A 22,824-nucleotide genomic window follows, 5' to 3' on the forward strand; every position below is an offset into this window, starting at 1 on the left:
GCTCCACGCACCCAAACGCAGGGTGAAGGGGCGGCGTATCGGGGTGCCCAGGTTATTATGCCCGCCCCAAAGCTGGCGGATGCCATTGCCGGGTTCTGAGAGTGACTAAGCGGTCATGTTTTCTGTTATCTCTGCACTGTAAATAGCATGCACAATAAAACCTTTAAAGACACAACGGACTGGAGCGTCTTTACTCAGGAGTAGCTGCAACAACTCCCTGGCAGGCAGGAAACCCTGGGTGGTTGTTGTTGTTGTTGTTGTTACAATGTTACAATAATGTCAGCCGGCTGCCTATAAAAGCAGGCCGGCTGAGCTACCAGTTAGTCTGTTCCAGCTTATGAATAAAGAACTGCTTGAAGAAATTGCTGTGTCGTCTGCTGGTCTACCCACTATTAAACAACTGTGGTACAAGTATATCCTCTATTATATGTGTATAAAAACTGTTGTTGTTCTTGCACCTCTTAAGCCAGTCTTTGAAACTTACTGGTTGATCAATGGCAAAATGAACAAATCCCCCTATTCCCAAAGCATTATGTCAAATATTCTTCCCTCTAACTCTGTCTGGCATCCATCTGAAGATGTTGACTGTTGTGTGACTCAGCTATGTGCATGGGTGGTGTCTAACTGGTGTTTGCTAGAGATAATGTTCCCCACGACATCCTCTATTCTGGCTCTTTTGTTTGTTTTGCTTATAGGCAGGAAAAGAACAAAACTTTTTCCATAGACTTCTAAGAAGGCCTGAGTGTAACAGGCCAAAAAAAGATGACGGAAAATGAAAAGTGCACAACTGTAAGTATTAAAAAAACCTACTTTCTACTTTCTTGCAAGCCTATTTATTTGTGCAAGTATGTAAAGAGGAAGCGGCGAAAGAGTTTTTATTTAACTTATTCATTTTAAAGTTACGGTATATCTCTTTGAATCCTGGGGGGGGGGGGGAGAGAACCAGACATGGCATTGGCCTGCCAGTGCTAATCCCGTAAATGTCTTAGTTGACTGTAGCATCCACATTGTTCAGACAGAGTGCTATTAAGTGCTTCTGATGCACTGAAATCAGAAGCAGAAAAAAAGAAAAAAGAGGGCTCAGAAAGTGGGAGGCCAGACAAACTGAACTAGTCTGTTCCCCTCTGCGAGTACAGCAGCATATATTTCCCCCACTTAAAGGTAAAGGTAAAGGGACCCCTGACCATTAGGTCCAGTCGTGACCGACTCTGGGGTTGCGCGCTCATCTCGCATTATTGGCCGAGGGAGCCAGCGTATAGCTTCCAGGTCATGTGGCCAGCATGACAAAGCCGCTTCTGGTAAACCAGAGCAGCACATGGAAACGCCGTTTACCTTCCCGCTGTAGCGGTTCCTATTTATCTACTTGCATTTTGACGTGCTTTCGAACTGCTAGGTTGGCAGGAGCTGGGACCAAGCAACAGGAGCTCACCCCATCACAGGGATTCGAACCGCCGACCTTCTGATCAGCAAGCCCTAGGCTCAGTGGTTTAATCACAACGCCACCTGGGTCCCTCATTTCCCCCACTTACCATACTGTAAATAGGCCAAGGGATTCTCTAACCATCTTAAGTGACTATGTTTGAAACTGTTTTAAGTCCGTTTTTATTTTTCATTTTTAAAAAAATCATTCATACACTTGCCACCTTGGCAGGAAGGTCAGGATATAAATTCTCTGAACTGCACTGCAGGGTTGTAGTAAACTACCCTCTTCCACCCTCTCGGCAATGGAACTGCTGCCAACCATGAAATTATTACCGGTACAGTAGTTGTGAGATAACATTATTGTTTTAGATGTTTGAAACTGTTTTAAGCCCATTTTTATTTTTCATTTTAAAAAAATCATTCATACACTTGCCATCTTGGCAGGGAGGGCAGGATATAAAATTAATAATAATAAATTCCCACGTAATGCAGTGAGACTTACTTCTGAGTAAACCCATTGAGAACCAGGCTGCACAAGAAAAGCTACTGCAAAGTCCTTTTATGGATGGCATTTTAAGATTAAGATTCTATAGAAATAACTGGTTAAATTGAAAATGGGAAATGTTTTGCAACTGTGAGGCTTTAGCATAACCAATGACGGTCATGAAAACGTTTCTTTTTTCAAATGCGTATCAAGTAACCACATCCATCCTTGCGGATGGCAGGGCCAGGAATCAATCTAGATTGAAAGCAGCATGCTAAGGACAAGCATGAACAATTCCAGACTAAGAAAACACTATATTTTTATGCTACAAATGGCTTAGTGTTTGTGCAGCCATTGTGGTGCAGTGCAGAATCAATCTGCAAGCAGCTTTTATTTTTGGAATGAAGCCAGTTCCAATAAGTACTTTTCAGAAGCAAATAGTAGATCTGGATTGTTTGTGTACTATGTAGAGAAAAACAAGCACTCAGTCTCCTTTAATTCTAGAATAAAATGTCATGTGTGCACAGCTTAAGAGTCATCCAGTACATTCTTGTACTGGCAGTTCATAATTGCTCTGGGAGGTGTTTGGACACACAGTTCAAACATTCCAGATTACATTCCATTCTGTGATCAGTGCTTTTTCATTGTCTAGCAAGTATTCATGCGATAGGTCTCCTCACTCCATCTCTCCACAAGACTAGAGGGAAAGAGGGGGAAAATTCAAAGTTATGCCTGAATTTGAGATTAGTAGTTTTGTCCTCGGTGTATTCAAGCAGGTTTCAATGAAGGATTGCTATGCCTGTAGTGAGCAAGGGGTGTGACCCTCCAGATGTTGGACTCAGGAGCTCCCATCACTTGCAGCCAGCATAGCCAATGGTCATTTTAATATATCAACATCTGGAGGGCCACAGGTGCATCATCCCTGCTGAGTAGCCATCTCTCTTAAACAGGATTTGGCAGTGGGTGCGGGGTGGGAGGAGATTGTAATGTTTCAAAAACTGGCAAAGTATTTACAACCAGAGACAATGCTTCAGAATAGTTCTGAAATAAGAGGCATATTGTTATGTGTCACCCCAATCTCTGAGTGGTGAGAAATTCCAGGAATTCCAGTGCTTACCTAGGGTTCAGCTTTCTTGAAATGAAAGTCAGTGGAGACTACACTTTCTTTAGGATCAGGGGAAGCATTTCCCGTTTCATCACTTGAGTCCTCCCCTGCAGTTTTATCCTCACAAAAGCCCTTTGACGTAGCTTAGGAAGAGAGAGATGGGTCATCTAGTGCAGCGTTTCTCAACCGCTGTTCCGTGGCACACTAGTGTGCCGCAAGACGCTGGCTGGTGTGCCGCGACATGCGGCGACGAGAAGGGCGATTTGCATTGTCATGTGCCTGGCGGCCGCCAATAAAAAACGCTGACCCGCCGGAAAGCAATATTTCTCCTACTCTTTCCCAAAGCTCAGTGCAAACGAGCCTGGCGGCCGGCAATACTCAGCACTGACCCGCCGGAAAGCAATATTTGGCAAGTGTTTCTTACAGTCATAATTATAATATAGGGCGACACAGAGTTAAATTTTTTAACCTTTTTAATGGTGGTGTGCCTCGTGATTTTTTTCACGGAACAAGTGTGCCGTGGCCCAAAAAAGGTTGAGAAACACTGATCTAGTGAGCTTCAGAGCTGAGGATTTGACTCCGGGGCTGTGTATACACCATACATTTGAAGCACTTAGCTTCCCTTCTCAATAATACTGGGAACTATAGTTTACCTCTCACAGAACCACAATTTCCAGCACCCTTAATAAACTACAGTTCCTAGATTCTTTGAGGGGAAGTCATGTGCTTTAAATATATGTTGTGTGTATACAGCCACAGGTCTCCATTTCCAGTCCGACATTCATTGTATTACACTGGCTGTTCACTACACATTTATTAAGTCTAGAGTAACCCAAGTGTGAAACGAGGGCACTCAACCTTTTGGGGCTTGAGGGTACATTTGGAACTGTTGGAGGTACCATAAATATCCATTTCACAGAAGAAAAACAGGTGATGCTCACTGACCCCCATAACATGCAAAACACCTAGTCCTCGCAAAAAAAAACACCCAGATAAAACCGAGACAAAAAAAGCAGGCAATCTTTCTAAAAGTCAGTTCCCCAACCAACCAAAAGCCTAAAAAACTACTTTAAAAAATTGAGAGGGGTCAGGGCCTTGACAAGTGCCAAGGGGGCTGTCTGAAAATGAAATGCTTTGATGAGGCAGTGCAATCCTCAGCAAGACCTACAGTCCAAGGTAGCAATCTTGTGTACGTTTATCTGGGTGTAACCCTCAGTGAACTCCAGTTAAAAGGTTTGAGCTTCACATCCATTTTCCTTTCTCCTACAGGGTGGCTCTTTGGATGAAAGGCTGTAGCTCAGTTGTAGGTAGAGCACTTCCTCTGCATGCATAAGGTCCCAGGGTCAAACCCCAGCATCTCCAGAGAGGACTGGGAATGTCCCCGTCTGAAACCCTAGAGAGCCACTGCCAGTCACATTATTCCAGTACCAACCAAGATGGACCAATAGTCTGACTTGGTATAAGACAGATTTCTATGTAGTTGTTTTTAATGCAGAGCTTAAAAGACAGGTCCACCTAGTCCTAGGAAGAAAACTCCTGTGTACATATACTGTTAGTAATAGATAAATATGCAAATTTGTATTTTATTGTACAGGTGTCGTTTTCAAACACATATTCAGAATTATTGTTTCCCCCCATTAGGTGGAGAAATACGTCGGTGAGATTAAAGGAGGACTAAGGCCAACCATGAAAATCACTATCATGGGGGTAATATGCCCTGCCCCCAAGAGGCAAGTGTGTCAGCTGGCATTCTAGCAGCTGCTTCATGGATGTATCTGGCGAAAATTGCTTATAGGTGCAGATCTATTGAGGGATAGCATTAGCTGGGTAAAAAGGGAGAGATCGCATTGTCATCTTTATTTAAGATTACAATATGGAGGACATCAGAGGAGCACTCAACATAATTCACTATTTCTGCACTGTAGCTCAGCAGAGCATAACTGACCATTCTTAGCTCACACATCCAGACACTAGTCTCTTCCCATTCTAACATTCTATGATTCCATAATTAAGTCTCCTGTGAACCCAAAGTAATCACTCAGAAAGGTGGCTGCCTGCTGGAACTCTGCATGCTCCTTCCAATTCGCCTTCACTGGGGGTGGGCAATCCTGCTGACCCATCTCTGCTTCAGTTGTGGTTGGAGCACTGAATCATCCTGATTAATGTCAGAATTGCCTCTACCGTCACCAAGGCTCTCTATTGCCTCTCTGCATGAGCCAGTGCTGTGTGCTTCCATCCTTCCCATTGGGAGGGCAGGGGAAAGGGGTCATGACACTTCTGATGCAAAGATGGAGGAGAAATAGCTGTTCCCAGAGGAGGCATTTCCAGAATGATGCCCCATGCACAGGGCCAGCCCTACCAGTAGGCAGAAAGCGGGAACCCAACTGTTCCTTCTGTACCCCCCAGCTGTTTCCTTTGTTGCTGTTTAGTCCTGCCGGTTCCCTCTAATCTGGCCTGCTGCTTTATGTGCAGTGCAAGAAGCTATCCCATCACCCCTGGTGCTGAAGGAAAATTAATCTGCATGTCTGGTCAGGTGTTTAAAATTTGCTTGAGTAGCCACACACAATGCATCGTTGCCTCATATATCTGTGCTGTTTCTTACAGAGCACTATGATGATGTCACACTATAAAGGCAGGCTGTGTGTCATATCTGATGTATGTTTCTGGACAGCTCTCAAAAGGCTTTTTCAGGGTCTAGGCCAGTGCAGTTTAGCTACTTTTCTCCAATTGCAGCTGGAGGTAAGCATTTAATGCAGGGTTGGAGAGCCTGTGGCCCTCTAGAGACATTGCTGGGCTCCCACCAACCCCAGTCTGCATGGCCCATGGTGAAGGATGGTGGGAGCTGCAGTCCAACAGCATTTGGAGGGCCACAGGTTTCACATCCTTAGACTAGGCCATACTTACCCTGGAAACAAATATGACATTATAATGCCACAGCATGTGATAAATGAGCTCACTATCATGTTAGATTGCTGAATCGTTACTTATCACATGTTCATTCCTTCAAGTTTTTCAGTGACTTTGCTCTGTGATCCCATGGATGCCAGTCTGGACATTGGGCTGTTGCTTGCGGTCAGCTTTCTTGAGAAATCCATTGTCCGGAATTCACGGATTGCTGGGAAATGGGGTAAAGAGGAAAAGACCATTCCCTACTTCCCATTTACAGCAGGGGAGTCATTTAAGGTAATTTTACTTGATAGTATGGGAGATAGATATGTAGGTATATATATATATATATATATATATATATATATATATATATATATATATAAACTGCCTAAGATCTTCTGGCCCAGTGTGGTCTCTTTTGACTGACAGCAGCTCTCCAAGGCTTTGGGCAGATTTTCTTTTTCAACTGTTCAGATCATCTAACTATAGGTGCTTGGAACTAAAGTTGTGGTCGTGTTTGTAATAAACATGTCCTTTGTTTGCTCCATCTGTATTTACAGGATCAAAGGAAGACCATTTATTTATTTATAAAGATATTTCTAGGCTGTCAAGTCATAATAAAATATGGTTGTCATTTAAGTGGATCTTCCAGTGTAATGTTTTCAATTCATTTTCAAAAGCATCTATACATAATCAAATCCCATTGAAATCAATAAGCTTGCGACTCATTATTTTGTGGGTGCCCAACTTTATTGGGATTGATGTCAGGCTCTGCCCCTGCCACCCATGGATCTCCTTTGTTTTTTTCAGATGGAGCTCTTGTGCGAGCATCAGCAGATTCGGGTCTTGCTCGATGGACGTCAGCTCTGCAGTTTCACTCATCGTGTGCAGCCTATGCAAAGGGTGACAGCTTTACAAATCTCCGGAGACTTCAGGCTCACCAAAGTGGCTTGAAGAAAAGAATATATAATATATAATCCCCTATCTCCCCTTGGTTGTTGAAGAAATGTTCTCCCTATGCCGTTGGATGTTGTTCATTACTTTTGCTCTTATGTGTGCTTCTTGAGATTTTAAATGAAGGCTGTGCTCTATAAATAGCCCTATTATACCTTGATAAGTTGCAGCAATATATTTCAATGTGCATTGTTTTACAGCTGCAGCAGCACTTTTGTCACATCACCGGCTTAAAACTCAGATTCTTTTTCTCAATTCAGATTGAAGCTGGTTTGAGGGGAAATGCATCAAAACACAGTGTTTCATAAGAAATGACAGGGTAGATATGAAGCGTAGCTATCGTCATGTGTACACTATTTCCTAAACCAGCAATGGGAGGATGTAGAATTAATGAGACTATGTACACAGCCTATGATAAGCTACCATATGTTAAAAGGCAGCACATATGTAGTTGTACTTTTTCCTAGCTGTATATCATCTGATCCGAAGCATTTCTGGTGTGGACAGTCATGCAACGACAACATGAAGAAAACAATGTGGTGAGAAAAAGGAGCATTCCTAATAAAGCAGTCCCTATTCCACATCGTGTGCATGCCCCCAACATAAGGGTGGATCAGACTGGGAATACAGGACTTTACATGCACCTTTTGCCTAACAGTTGGATTTAAGAAGCCAGTATACAGAATTTGTATGAATTAGCCTCAAGGTGCAGCTCTCATCAAGCTTTCCTTTGTGAAGGGGGATGGTGAACATGGACTATCGCTCTCATTATCCCTGACCATTGGTTATGCCACTACCAGGCATAGGCAAACTCAGCCCTCCAGATGTTTTGGGACTACAACTCCCATCATCCCTAGCTAACAGGACCAGTGGTCAGGGGTGATGGGAGTTGTATTCCCAAAACATCTGGAGGGCCGAGTTTGCCTGTGCCTGGGTTATGCTGACTGGGGCTGAAAGAAACTGGAGTCTCACAAGATCTGGGGGGCAGCCGATTCCCCATCCTTGCTATATGACTTCAGAGAAAACACACAGAATTCTCTCTGGCTACATTTGGGATCTCGGCAAAATGAAAGGTTGGATGCACAGAAAACAGTAATTTTCAAAACTGAATGGGAGGGTTTCATATTATAGTGTTTGAAAATATATGCTCAGGCTTGAACCGGCAGCCAAACGCAGCAACTCTGCACATCATCTTTCCTGCTGGTTGTGACGGTTGAGTTTTATTATATAAAGTTGTTTTCCACAAACAACCAAATCCATAGGCCAAATTTAGGCTAAGTCTCTGGTGCTTTTGAAATTATTAACATTTAAAGGCATACTATAAGTGGCTCATCACTGTTTATTTTCTTTAAAAAAACTTTTTTGCAATTTTACAGCTACAGAATAAATAAACAAATTGGAAATACAAACAAATCATAGAAAAGATCATACAAAAAATAAAATATGGAAGATCATTAAAACATATCCCAAATATGACTTTTAAATCATTACCTTCTGTGAAACATCAGTGTGTCAGAGCTTCTTAAGTGTTTCACAGGACATTTTTATTTTAAAAAAGAAAAGAAAATACTATATTTGGCATGCAGTTCAAACTGCAGCAATTACCCATCTTGAGACATCTAGCTTCATTATCCTCTACAGAAATTAATTTCCCACATGTAAAACACAACATTAAAAATATTGGACCTGCCATTTCCCCCTTTCCTCTCCCTTCTGGCAGAAGGCACTTCTGATTGTAAGAGGCGAATTGTTCTCAGGAACTTAAACTGGGCAGTGGGCTCTATACATGAACTTTCATATGGTCATACACAAATAGGCCAGCTTAGAAAGGTATAATATTCTATAAAAAAAACCAGAACTGAAGCTTAAAACCATCTAAAAGCTGGCAATGAAATTATATTGGTGTAAATCAGTAACACTATGGGAGGAATTCAATGTTGTGCAATGATGAACCTTCCGTTTGTACAAGTATTTCATCTTGACAGGCAGAACAGTTTCCCCTGCTCTTCTGACCCTGCATGCTATTCTGGGTGTTCTCTTGACACCCCCCCCCTCTAGGCAACTTCAGGGGGAATGGGAGGAGGAAAGGGGAGAAAGACCCATTGCACAAGTGGGGATCCTTATGCAGGGCTTCTGCTGATGGGGCTTGTTAGGCAAATCCCACCCTATCCCGATAACCTTCTGGGCTGCGAAGATAAACGGAAACAGATGGCAGAGGTCCAATTCAATTTCCAAGCTTGATGTCCCCATTCTAGGTTTGTCCAACTCTGTGTCATGTGATTTAGCTTCACTCAGATGACTGTACCTGGTTGAATATTCAGAATTCCCAGAATGATTCTAGGAAAATGATGCATAAGTATTGTGGACCACATACAGGAGCGGACTTTTTAAAAATCTGAAGGTACAAGTCTTCAGATAAGGAAAGTGCGGTAAAGGCCCAAGTAGATTTGTTGGATGCAGCCTAAATAACTCACTCATGCACCTCAAAAACCAACTATTATATTACCCCCAAAGCAACAATCCAAGTCAATGGTTTTGTCCACATCAGAAATTTGCAAAAGTCTATGTTAGCTGTTTGATGGCTTCAATCCAGCTTGCCCTCTCTGCCTTGGAACTGGCCTGCATAAAGTAGTGAATGTCATTCTTTGTTATGATTTTGAAGAGGTTGCCCTGCACATTCCCTTTCACTCCTGCAACAAAAAGGAAAGGGCAAAGACTGTTAGCAAGGTTCAGGGACAGGGACAGTACAACTACTGCAGTAATAGCAAAATCTCACAAGGGAGAGGGTTTGAATATGATAACGCAGTCTTGCTTTTGTTGATAAGAGAGTGTGTTCTTTTTTGGCAATCACTCGGAGCCGAATAAGATTGTCTTCCATTAACACGGTTTTAACAGTGAGTCCGTAAGTGACTGTGGAGGCCAATTCTGGATCCACAGGTCCTTCCACAGTGAGGACATAGGTTTCCGTGTGGGCGCTGATCACGGTGAGGGTTTGCCACGTGTGCCTTCCTCATAGCACATTTCTCCCTTTTGTCCTGAGTTTGAGCATCTTCAAAGCCTATGACACCTTTGTTAAAGGCTGCCCTCCAATTTGAGTGCTTGCAGGCTAGTGTTTCCCAGTTGTCAGTGTTTATACTACATTTTATACTACAATTTTAAAGATTTGCCTACTGCACTGATACAAATACAATACTAATATATCATATTCTGTAATCACCTTAACATGAGACACACATAATGCCCAAATCAGTCACATAATATAAAAGTCTTATAAAGTATATTAAAGTCCAAACCATATATATTGAATATTAGGCCCAAAATAAATCAGTCCAAACGAGAGAAGTAACAACTCCATGAAGTAATAAAAAGTCCTATGGGACCTACATTATTTAAGGACAATAAGGAATTTGTTGAAAAATGGGTGTCCATTCTGAACAAATGTTCATGTGACCTTATGCTTTTGATTATAGAACAATCGGCTCATGATTAAGACAAGATCAATGCTGAGTTAATGGATTTAAAATAACCTTCTCTGTTTTTACTACTTCATGGAGTTGTTACTTCTCTCGTTTGGACTGATACTGAACTCCATGTAATATCAACAGTCTATGATTTGTTACCTCATGGAATTGTCATATCCTATGTTTGGATGGTACTGGACTCTATGAACCTTACATGTACTATGGACTTTTGCGTTTGGCTGTACCATCGTCTATGTATTGATTTATTTTGGGCCTAATATTCAATATATATGGTTTGGACTTTAAAAAAACTTTATAAGACTTTTATATTATGTGACTGATTTGGGTGTTATGTTAAGGTGATTACAGAATATGATATATTCGTATTGTGATAATCAGCCGGTTACGTTTAGTGTGGTGTGAAAATATTGTGGACGTAGCCCAGGTTCATTGTTGTGCACTGATATAAATACAGGCTTGGATCTGGTGTGCTAGCGGAAGCTAGTGCAAGGGCTCCCGCTAAAAAAAGTGGGTTTCTTCCCCCTCTTGTCTGCCTGAGCACCCACACACCTTGTCCAAATCCACTTTGGAGGGTTGGGAGAATTTCTAGAACAGCAGAAAGGGCATACCACTTCATCTGGAAAGCAGAAATGCTTGCACAAGAGTGTGAAGTATGATGCGATGTTGAATTATTCTCTTTATCTTTACATGACCTCCCACCCACCCAAGTGCCATGAAAGGCCAAAAAAGCAACACTTGTTTTCTCCATGCTATACTGTCCTTAATCTGGCAACATGGCTGCTTGAGCTATTTATAATCAAGAGAGCCATTCCTATTGTCACAGTTGCCCCTTTTCAAGGCACCCTAGTTGGTGCTAAGACTGGAGAAGGGGCAAACAGGGCCTGGCCACCTGGCCTTTATGACAATTTCCTAAACTACTGTTTTTGGAAACCTACAGGGGAGGTGTGATTTGGCTAAATTAGGAGGGTGTGGAATTTGTGGATTTCATTATGCCCACTACCATTACCACTTAATCTCCCATAACTGGGAGCCCAAGCCCTAATATCTGAAATGGCTTCAGCTTTCCCAGTGTAAGCAGCTGGTTCATACTAAGCTTTATTCATAAACAAGAAAGGAACACGTGAAGAGCTCCACAACCGAAGGAACTGTTACGTTCATACTTGCCTGTTGGGACTCCATTATCTTCCAATGCTGAGACAAGGCAACCACGGAGAGAGAATCCCCCAACTGGTCGGTTATCTTCCTATGGTGGGTAGAAAGAGTCCAAAGGGAGAAGTAAGGAATATGAATTATATGTTCTATGCAACACATTTCACTTTGGCAAGACATGCAGTAGTTGGCCACATCAGCACAACATGAAACTTGTCCCAGCCTGTTCCTCTTTAGGAATAGGCCTCTGCAATTCTTTTCCAGCAGTGTTGGGCTCACTGGAGGTTCTAGGTGTTAATTATGTACAGAGGTAGTATCTTAATTTTAAAAAATTATACATGTCTTCCTCCAAAGTGTTTTAATAACAGAGTTGAATTCTAAAGACAAGGGGGAAATTATAGGAACCTAGGAAGCTGTCTTATATTGCATCAGACAGTTTTTGCCCATCTATTATTAATTATTATTAATTGATTCCATTGATGAATTGCCTTAATAAAAACATTATCTAGGCAACATACACAGCAAGATCAACAAAACCAACGCATATTATATAATTCAATGAAATCATAAATAAATTGTGATAAAATCAACCCAGCAGTGTCATAAATCCAATCTAGATCGACACAGGTTGTGAATTATACCTTTGAAGCAGATTCTTTGCCTCAAATAATTATGGGCACTGTAGTTTCTTAAGGGTTGCTGGAAATTATAAATCTGCGAGGAGTAAACTGCAGTGCCCAAAATTCTTTGATGGAAATAATGTGCTCTGAATGTGCTTTAAATATTTGGTGTGCGCACAGCCACAGACCAAACTCCAGCAACCAACCCAATTAGCATAACAACAAAACACAGCGCCATGTGTGCCGCCTTGCCCCTGCAACTGAGAGAGCCGGGGCACAACATGCACCCCCCCCCAAAAAAAATGCCATATTTGTTGAGCACAATAGGTTTAGTTTCAGCCTCACAGGAGTCTAACCTAAGCACAAAAAATTCAGATCTATTTTACCAAAAAGTTACACACAAGACATGAGGTAGTTTATGTATTGGGAGTCCACCATCTCACCTTTGTGGGGTCATAATAGTGTAGGAAAGCAGGGTCAGCCCTCAGGACAAAGCGCCTCACCTTCCAGTTTTTCCTCTTGTGTCCCTAAAAGTTGAAAAGATTAATAGATTCCATTTCACCTTCCGTTTCTCAGTTTGTCCTTCTGAAATGGCCTGTAGATCTGCATACACTGAGACGTTTCTCATTATCTGTTTTACCACATTTTATCTTCACAACAGCCCTGTGAAACAGGTTTAGCCGAGAGGAATATTGTCATAGCCAAGCAAGTTAGGCAAAGAAACATTTTCAGAAGCAGAATTGAAGTCATTGTGCATTTTGCCAAGTCACTACATCAACTTCCTTTCCTAGCTCAAATAGAGACAGACGTATCTGAATAGCAACTGTAGGCTAGATTCGAATGCTTGTCTTTGAGAACCAAATTTGCTTCAGAATCAGAATATAATAATGTACACAGTTGGACCGCTGTTTCATAGAAGAGAAGATCTGGTTTTAGTGCAAATTATTTTGGAATTCTGCTAAGAATGAAATTCAAAAGGATCACTTGGCACACAAATCCTTGCGGGGGTTTCTGACCTCACTATTCACCAAGGCACTTCACAATGGTCTCTTAATTCCATTTTAACTTTCAGTGCACCAAAGTGTGTGGGGAACAACCCGATTTACAAAACTATTTGAAATCAGTATAGATAGTTCTGTGTCCGGGGGGGGGGGGGAGGAATCAAAGGCTTTCCTGGTCAGAAAATTGTTTTTGCCAATTATGATTTGAACAGCATTTCTTAAGTCACACAAAAAGCTAAAGCATACATTCAGAAATATCACAAGGTCCAGTGCTTTTTGTGTTGTACCACATCAGGTGAAAGATTGTGTTTCTCAATTATTCTCTACCTCAAACATTATTTGCTAAAGGAAAGGTAGCATTTCTGCAAGAAGGATTCCAGTTAGTTTTCTAAAGGCAAATATATTTCCTACTGAAGTATTAGGCATAGAACACCACATTTTCTTTCTATACATTTGGTCCTATGTGCACTCTTTTGCAACACTGTTCATGTGATTGTGATCTTTGGGTTGCATTCAACAGTACGTCAGCAAACCTCCCCCTCTCCTCTCCTTATGTGCCCTCCTCAAATCTGCTCCAGAGCCTCCCCCAATGCACTGGAGCAGTTTTTGAGGGTGGGCATGAGCAGAAGAGGCGAGAGAAGTCCCATTGTACAAGCAGATACAACCCATATTGTTTAATTTGATTACCCAACTTTCTTCTTTAAAAAGAGCTTAAGAATATACTAAATACAGCATGGCCCAGCCTCTCATTCTCCACTTGCCAACATGATTCAGAAGTCATGGTCACCTGTTTTATTAAAAATCCTTGTTTTAAAATGGTGCCACTCAGTTCAATAATGTTAAGATGAATATTTTCTTTGGAGGTGGTTCTCTTCTTATAGTTTTCCGCCTGCAATAAAAATTAAAGATATTGGGGAAATTGGGGTAGCAAAACTAGTACAAAATATAGAAGCCTTCCTTTCCTCCTTTCACATGGAACTTTCATTCCTCAGTCTTAGAAACTTCCATCTTCAAAGCGGGTTTGTTTGTTTTTTGCCAGACACGATAAACAGCAGGGCTGGTCTCAGCACCCAGTCTCCTCGGGCAGTTGCCAGGACCCCAGTGCTCTTAAAGGGCCCACCACTACTGATGTCACCCCTAGACAGGTGGCTCACAGCCACCCATTGCAGGTCTTAGCACTGCTGCCACCACTCCCAGCAAATAACGCTGCTGGAGAGGCCCAGGGGGCCTTTTGCTGCCTCCTCACTAGTAAACAGACGCAGAAGCGCATAAATTAAGGTTCATTATGGCAGGTACAAAGAGCTGTTCCCAGATAAACGCCAAACTGTTCCTGTTGAATGTCCACACCCAACCCAAAGTCCAACTACTGTATTAGTCAGATATAACTTGGAAAGCATTAGAAAGATTTTCCCCAAGTTATCTTTTGGCCTGATTTGCATTTGCCTGCAAATCTTTCCTATCAGTCTCCCCAATGCATATGCAGACTGCCCCCGTTTTTTTTATTGTCCTCATATGCAGAAAGGAGAATTCCAGAAATCCCATCACTTACAAATGTGTACAGAGCTGTAGAGTCGTCCAAAAACTGCTCTGTCAAATCGCCATTCCTCATGGCTTCAACACTGCGGGCTCCCACAGGCTTAATGACATTTTCATCCACCAGCACAGAGGCCAGGGGGACAGCCTCTAGACGGGAGGCTGCAAAACTATTGGAAATCAGCCAGTCAACCAGAATAGAGCCTGAAAAGAATAAAGGTGGCTGTTAAGGTGAGCAAAAACTGCATGCAGCCAGTCAATTCCCAAGGAAGGTAGAGGTTTTCAGTACTCGTCCTCTAATAGAGAAACGAGACTTAAATTGTAATATATCCAGACTGAAGAGCATACATTTGCATGCACGTTTTCATAAACTTGGCAGGTAGGACTGTCTTTCTGGATAACCTTATTCTCATTCTCAAGGCATTTTGCAGGCAAAGGGGACCTTTTCAACTCTACATTTATATGATTCTGTGAAGCACACACACACAATTCATAAATGATACCTAAAATTAGAGGTGTTTGGGCTCCAGACTGCTGTATTTTTCCCTTGCATTTTAATCTTTCCTTTCTTTAAGGAGCATAGTACAGTGTAGATGGGTCTCCCTCTTTCCTTTCATTTCATCCTCATCACAGCCCAGGGAGGTAGATAGGCTGAGAGGCCATGATTGGCTCAAAGTCACCCAGTGAACTTCACGGCCAAGTAGGGAATTGAACCCAAATCCCCTGGTCCTAAAGCAATTCATTAATTCAGGGGTAGCCAATGTGGTGTCCTCCAGTTGCAGTTGGATCAACTGCAGTCACCTCTAGACATTTGTTTAGCTGGCTGGGGCTGATGGAAGTTGTAGTTGAACACCATATGAAGGGCACCATGTTAGCCACCCACCCCACACTCCAAACACTACCCAAATACTAGGTTTGGAAGCCACTCCCACTAATGTGAAAGTAGGCTACCTCCATCTAATCACCAGCATGTGAGGTCTGGCTGTAGCTACTAGTGGGAGAGAAATCACTGAAGATGTGCTCTTATTGTTCATGTCCCAGGGCTGTGGCCTAATAATGAAAACAAGGTTCTGAAGCTGCACCATGGTGGGCCCTGGGAGAAAACAACATTCCTTTGCATCAGATTATATTGAAGTACTAGGAGGTTAAAGGGACCCAGGTGGCGCTGTGGGTTAAACCACAGAGTCTAGGGCTTGCTGATCAGAAGGTCAGCAGGTTCGAATCCCTGTGACGGGGTGAGCTCCCGTTGCTCGGTCCCAGCTCCTGCCCACCTAGCAGTTCGAAAGCACATCAAAGTGCAAGTAGATAAATAGGGACCGCTCCGGTGGGAAGGTAAACGGCGTTTCCGTGCGCTGCTCTGGTTCGCCAGAAGCAGCTTTGTCATGCTGGCCACATGACTTGGAAGCTGTCTGCGGACAAACGCCGGCTCCCTCGGCCTATAGAGCGAGATGAGCGCGCAACCCCAGAGTCGGACACGACTGGACCGGATGGTCAGGGACCCTTTACCTTTAACTTTACTAGGAGGTTAGTAACATGAGGTTTGCCTACCTGTAAAACTTTCTTTATATGTGCTGCCTTGTTCTGTGTTGGGTGTGAGCTTAATTCCACTGCTGTTGTCATGCATTTTGTCCACAATGTGACTGGGGGGAAAAACCAGCCAAAGGGTTAGTGTTTAAGAAAATAGAGAATCCGGTTTTGTGAGGGGACTCAAATCCCTCTGTCTCAATTCATACAGCCAATAAAGAGCACAGTTTTGATCCAAGGTACCTCAGGCATGAGTGGAAGGCAATTCCAGTTACACACAGGAGAGTACCATTGATATCTGTCCCTTCAGTCCTCTATCCTTGATTCAATCAAGTAGTGGCATAGAGGGGGGGCATGGGGCCATTGCCCTGGATGCACAATTGGGGGTGGTGGGCGAACTAGGCTGGGAAATGTTGGGGGTGATCTTCAATCTCCACATGTCTCTCCCTCGCCTGACATGTAAGTGCCTGCCCAGTAGTGGTGGCAAGGGCCAGATGAGCGCACTCTACACCCGCCCCGTGTGCTGGCAAACAGCGCTATGCCCTTGCTTGACTGCATCTCATTCTACGTTGCTGTCAAGTAAGCTCAGTCTTGGGATTTATAGTCCAGTGGGGCCCCTCTTTAGATGGTAAGGCATATTACTTCACTTCAAAATGCGGTAAAGCAGCCTTGCTGCATTTGGGGGTTCCCCTGGTCATTCTATGTGGGGCTCTGAGCTTCTGCCCTAAAGTCCTGCCCTGATGGCACCACTGTCCAGAGAGTCCCCTGACCCTCAGGTCTATAAAAACATAAGAGCAGCCCTGCAGAATCAGACCAAATGTCAACCTAGTCCAGCATTTATTGTCTTGCAGTTGCCAAGCAGAAGGCCATGGGGAGACCACAAACTTTTCCTCCTTAACAAACCATGAGTGGTTAGCCAAAACAAACCTTGGCTACAACTTATGGTTTGTCCGAATTGAGACAAAACACAATCTTGGATTCTAACAATGGCTTAGCTTCAGGTAGCACAGCATCAGAATTGGGGGAGAAGTGAAGCAGCCATGACATTTGCTATGAGCATGTTCGCATTTAGCCAGTGTCTGGCTTAGTGTTATGTACAAACCGGGCTACACCCCCCCACACAAATTGCAGGAAAGCAGATGGAGGCATTATTTAACACTTACTTCAGGCTGATATTTGAGGGGAGTTTGAATGAATTTTTCATGCGGTGAAGTTGCTGGACTTGCACTGGGTTGCCAGCATGAATAGCACCAGTTATATCCAACGCCCAGGCATCACGCTCTTCCCGAGAGCAGAAATCGAGGAAATACTCTGTGTTTGTTTTTGTCTTCAGTTTAATGACCAACTACAAATAAACCCACAAAAAACAACATTACATTATTTGCTAGAAATTATCAGCGCATCACTCAGAAATACTTACTGAAATTTGAGAGACCTTGAACAGCTTTACCTTTCTGGTCATAAACAGATGTGATCAAACATTTTCACAGGTAAAACTACATGATAAATCTACCTGTGTTTTATTTATCACATCTATCTATCTATCTATCTATCTATCTATCTATCTATCTATCTATCTATCTATCTATCTATCTTTTTCCTGGAAATTAAGGATATGTGTGGGTTTCAGGTGTGCTGCTTTGATGTTTGAGTACTATAATATGTTCAATTCTTAAAAATACAGTATGAGATATCTATCACTTGCCTTCCCTAGCTAAACTAGAGAAAATGTGTAAGATTTGTGATAGGATCTCACAACATTTTTCCAGAGCTTAGAAGTAGCCATTTTCAACACTGCTCTTCACCCCTAGCTAGAGGGAAAATGTCTAGCTAATATGACCCACAAGTTCCTGGTACCAGCACTGCCCCCTTCTAATATGTTCCATTTTCTAGAGCCAACACAGCAACAGTAATTTATACCAAATGGGAAGAGAATTGGACATACCGGCCTGTTATACTCCAAACATGGACAAGTCATTGTGCAGCCATCCAAAATAATCCTGCCTTTTGGAGAAGACTCTTTCTTTCCTCCCACAACTTTATAATAGAGCAGTCTGTCCTGGAGAAGAACAAACCATCTTGCTTTCCAGTTGTGGACAACATGTCCCTGCAAACAAAAAGTGTCTATCGTAGGTGCAGCTTATAAGCAACATTTATTATTACCTGCTTTGGTTTTGCATAGCCATGAACTTATTAGTCATTGCACTCAATTGATTTATATAGCCTCTAATGTGCTCTCATCTGGTAGGACTTTAAACAGAGTTCTTACTTTCTTTCCACATATCCAAGGTTTCCCCAAATGTATTTTAGTAATTCCACATGTGAGCTTTTTGCAACGATAGCAGTTTTCCAGGCAGTCGTTACAGGTATGAGCACAATAACCTGGTGCCAGTACTGAGTACCCTTAATATAATAGCACTAACTACTATTATACAGTGGGAAAGATTCACCCCAACTAATCCATGGCAGAAATGAAATAGATTTGTCTCACTCAGATCCAAATTCAGTTTTACAGTCACTAGACATGAGTGGCTCTCAAAAGGTCCTACCCTACCATGCAGCAAGGTAGGGCAATTGTTGTTGTTGTTTAGTCGTTTAGTTGTGTCCGACTCTTCGTGACCCCATGGACCATAGCACGCCAGGCACTCCTGTAATCCACTGCCTCCCGCACAGGGCCGGCCCTACATGCAGGCTGGGTGGCGCAGGGCACCACGGCGCCGGCCCGTCAGGAGGGCGCCGCGAGCTGCGCCCACCCGCTGGCCGGCCGGTCCGCCGCGCAGCTGCGCCCACGGCAGCCGTGCTGCGCCTGCCCGCCCACCACGCTGCGCCTACCCGCCCGCCCGCCGCGCAGCAGTGCCTGTGGCAGCCGCGTGGCGCCCACCGCGCTGGGAAATGGGGCGGGAGGGCGCCAGAAGGATTCGGCGCACCACGGCGCCAGGGGCGCTTAAGACGGCACTGCTCCCGCAGTTTGGTCAAACTCATGTTCGTAGCTTCGAGAACACTGTCCAACCATCTCGTCCTCTGTCGTCCCCTTCTCCTTGTGCCCTCAATCTTTCCCAACATCAGGGTTTTTTCCAGGGAGTCTTCTCTTCTCATGAGGTGGCCAAAGTATTGGAGCCTCAGCTTCACGATCTGTCCTTCCAGGGAGCACTCAGGGCTGATTTCCTTAAGAATGGATAGGTTTGATCTTCTGGCAGTCCATGGGACTCTCAAGAGTCTCCTCCAGCACCAGGTAGGGCAATAGATATTTATTTATTTATTGCAATAAATTTTGGGGGGGGGGAATCCAATACTTTTTGAAGTGGTGGGCCCTAGCATGGGGGAGGCATCATTTGGTACTCAGCCTCAGGCAGTGACATGTTTTTGGTGTTACTCAGCTTTGACTTTTACAACAGAGAGGATTCAAACCATACATAGCACGGGGTGGGGTTCTAGCTTTAAAAACCCAGATTTCAGACAATGCTCTCAAGTTCCATACAGCAGTTCTCATCTGTTTTTAGTTTACCCAACATATTGCTACCTCAACAACATGACATTTCACTGTTGGAAGCAGTTTGCCTCTGGATATCAGGTGTAGGGAAGCACAATGGATAGAGCTGTCCCACTTGCAGGTTTCTCCTAGGCATCTGGCTGGCCACTGTGAAAGCAGGATGTTGGACTAGCTGGGCCTTTGGCCTGATCCAGGAGTTCTTTGCTTATGTTCTACACTCTACCCCCAAGCAGACGGCTCTGTCAGCCAACTGTAGTACTAGAGTCATAGAATCATAGAGTTGGAAGAGACCACAAGGGCCATCCAGTCCAACCCCATCCCCTGCCAAGCAGGAAACACCATCAAAGCATTCTTGACATATGCAATGTCAAGCCTCTGCTTAAAGACCTCCAAAGGAGGAGACTCCACCACACTTCTCGGTAGCAAATTCCACTGCCGAACAGCTCTTACTGCCAGGAAGTTCTTCCTAATGTTTAGGTGGAATCTTCTTTCTTGTAGTTTGAATCCATTGCTCCGTGTCTGCTTCTCTGGAGCAGCAGAAAACACCTAGTCTCCGTTCTGTTTTCCCTGTTTTCCCTTAGTGGGGCTAATGGAAACCTCTGGGGGCAACTTAGATCAGGGAAAGAGCATGGTGGGGAAGAGAAAGAATAAATGCCCAATCAAATTAGGAACTCTGTGGCTTCTCTGAAGTAGAGAAAAGAAATCCAGTCATTAATCTCCTGCATCTTGTGCAATTTGGCGCTTGACATGAGCATAGAGAAAGCACATTGGACTGGATAAATTGTTAGAAATTAGGGCCCTTCTGAAGATCTGATAAAGACAATGACAGATCAAGAGAGGTGGTATGTTTCAGATTATTGCAAAAGGATAATTTGAATAACTTGGGCTACATTTTGAACCTGGAGCCCTCCTAACATAAACTGAGTGTGCACAATAAAAGGTAAAAGATCAAGATGAGCAGACAGGTAGAGCAAGAAGAACTAGATTGTTGCTCTGACCTGTTGCACCCTAGGTCAGAAGGGCAGGATTTAGGGAGAGCTGCTTGAAAAGCAAGACAAGAATAAAAGATGACAGCAGCGGTGGATCTTGAGGAGATCTGCATACATGCAAGACAGGACCTGACAGTGAATAAGATGCTGCAGGTCAGAGCAAGAAAGGAATGTTAGCAGAATGTTAGCATAGAACTCTAGAGCAGTATCTAAGCCTTATACATCCTTTGCGTAGCTATGGGAGACATTCACATTGGAAAAGCAATAATCTGAGTATATGTATTACATTTGATATTTATAGCTCACTCTCTTTCCCAAACGACGGCAAACACATTTTTAAAAGGGAGGTTGCAAGTCTGAAACCAACTAGAGTTAAAACTGTGGCTGCACATTTACAACCGTGGCTGTGTGTGCTCTCCCATTCATTTACTCTGCCTCCGGGACTCTCACACCACTGATTTGGGAAGTGGTGTACACATGCCATTAGCCACAATCCATATCTATCTTGTCGTTCCTTATGAAACATTGCTTATTGATCCATTCCCCCCCCCCAAAAAAAACCCAGCAAGAGAAGCTGAGAAAAAGAACAACCTAGTTGTGTTTTAAGCTGGTAATGTTTACATCGCCTTACCTTTTTAACAAGAAAGCCTTCCTTTAGAATTCCACTTCCTTCCTCCATGCTGATCCAGTAGGAGGTGAATGTGCCTTCCAAGACGTCTGCAAGCAACTGCAAGCCGATCCCTCTGCATGAGGAGTTTTAAAACAGACTGTTTTCTTAACCACCTCCTCCTGTGCTGTGACGTCTACTCCCCTCCCTACCCAGGAGACAATAAGCAAATAGTGAGCTGGCACTGGGAGATCACCTGTCCTTAAGGGAATACAAAACAGGGAAAGTTTAACAAGGTAATTGTACCATAGCAGTACTTCCCCTAGAACTGTGAATGGATCAAGCTCATTGAATGACTCAGAAGATATTAGTCAGCCATCCAGATTATACAACACAGGAAGGAGACAGACTTTCTGTAGATAGAAGCCAAGGACTGGAGGTTCCCATGTTTTGCTCACTGGGCATTTCCAGTTTTTATATATTATTTATTATTATCTCCATGTACTAAAACATAGATCAGGGACAAGCACTGTGGCTACCACAGGACTCGGACTTGACCCAGTATACCTGAAGGAGTGTCTCCACCGTCATCATTCAGCCCAAACACTGAGGTCCAGCTCCGAGGGACTTCTGGCTGTTCCCTCACTGCGAGAAGTGAATCTACAGGGAACCAGGCAGAGGGCCTTTTCAGCAGTGGCACCTGCCCTGTGGAACACCCTCCCATCAGATGTCAAGGAAATAAACAAGTATCTGACTTTTAGAAGACATCTGAAGGCAGCCCTGTTTAGGGAAGTTTTTAATGTTTGATGTTTTATTGTGTTTTTAATATTCTGTCGGGAGCCACCTAGCATGGCTGGGGATATAAATAATAAAATTATAAGCCAGATATAAATAATAAAATTATTATTATGATGATTATTATTACATGGCAAAAAGGTCATTTGAAAGGAATTTTCCTTAGCTGCAGGGAAAAGGAGCAATGTAAATGAACTGAATTTAAGAAAGGAAAAATGAAAAACTTGGGGAATCAAAATACAAATATTTCTCCATTCTATGAAAGTATTTTCAATACTAATGAATTTACTATGCAATGGCTGTGATCCTTACCCAGCACATGTGTGCACCATATCAACATGTATGTTAGGATTCTTAAGCTACATTAGTCCCATCAGTACACACAAACACATTCCAGTCTCCTAAGTCATAAACTTGTTAAAAACAACAACACGCTAAAACAAAAAGCAGGTTTATAGTTTGACATAGGGTCAGCTCCTGGGATAAAAATGGATGAAAATGCAAAAAAACACATTATTGTGCTTGCATAATCTCTCCCACATACATTTTTCATTGTTTTGATTTGTAGCTAAGAGTAGAATCTAAAGCCTAAAATGTGCATGGGTTTCTATGAAGGGAAGTTCTAGCATACAGAAATCACCTGAGGTGCATACATGGAGAATGTAAACAAAAGTTGTTGTTGTTGGCATCTGTCTGTCTCAAGAGACAATGGAGTGCGTCTCTGGAGGCAAAGTCTGCATTAGCAGTGCCAAAGTGATGTCCCTGGGGTCCAAGCCTGGG

At 43.2% G+C, this 22,824-nt stretch overlaps 2 protein-coding genes across 2 annotated transcripts; one reads left to right on the top strand and one right to left on the bottom strand.

Moving 5' to 3' along the window:
• The first annotated feature begins 611 nt into the window (after positions 1-611).
• LOC118087386 (galectin-related protein A-like) lies at positions 612-7,435 on the top strand. The gene is made up of 4 exons (XM_035120018.2): positions 612-789; positions 4,653-4,741; positions 6,020-6,194; positions 6,711-7,435. Exons 1-4 carry the CDS (start codon positions 763-765, stop codon positions 6,852-6,854), a joined length of 435 nt encoding a protein of 144 aa, XP_034975909.1. The 5' UTR covers positions 612-762; the 3' UTR covers positions 6,855-7,435.
• A 363-nt stretch (positions 7,436-7,798) lies between these two features.
• PLEK2 (pleckstrin 2) lies at positions 7,799-21,582 on the bottom strand. The gene is made up of 9 exons (XM_035113861.2): positions 21,274-21,582; positions 18,109-18,270; positions 17,327-17,508; positions 16,188-16,279; positions 14,656-14,843; positions 13,894-13,995; positions 12,549-12,632; positions 11,501-11,579; positions 7,799-9,544 (listed from the first exon to the last, which is right to left on the bottom strand). The coding sequence occupies exons 1-9, from the start codon at positions 21,319-21,321 to the stop codon at positions 9,417-9,419; spliced, it is 1,065 nt and encodes a 354-aa protein (XP_034969752.2). The 5' UTR covers positions 21,322-21,582; the 3' UTR covers positions 7,799-9,416.
• Between the last annotated feature and the right edge of the window lie 1,242 nt (positions 21,583-22,824).

This window comes from Zootoca vivipara, chromosome 1 (genome assembly GCF_963506605.1).
Source record: "Zootoca vivipara chromosome 1, rZooViv1.1, whole genome shotgun sequence".
NCBI lineage: Eukaryota > Metazoa > Chordata > Lepidosauria > Squamata > Lacertidae > Zootoca > Zootoca vivipara.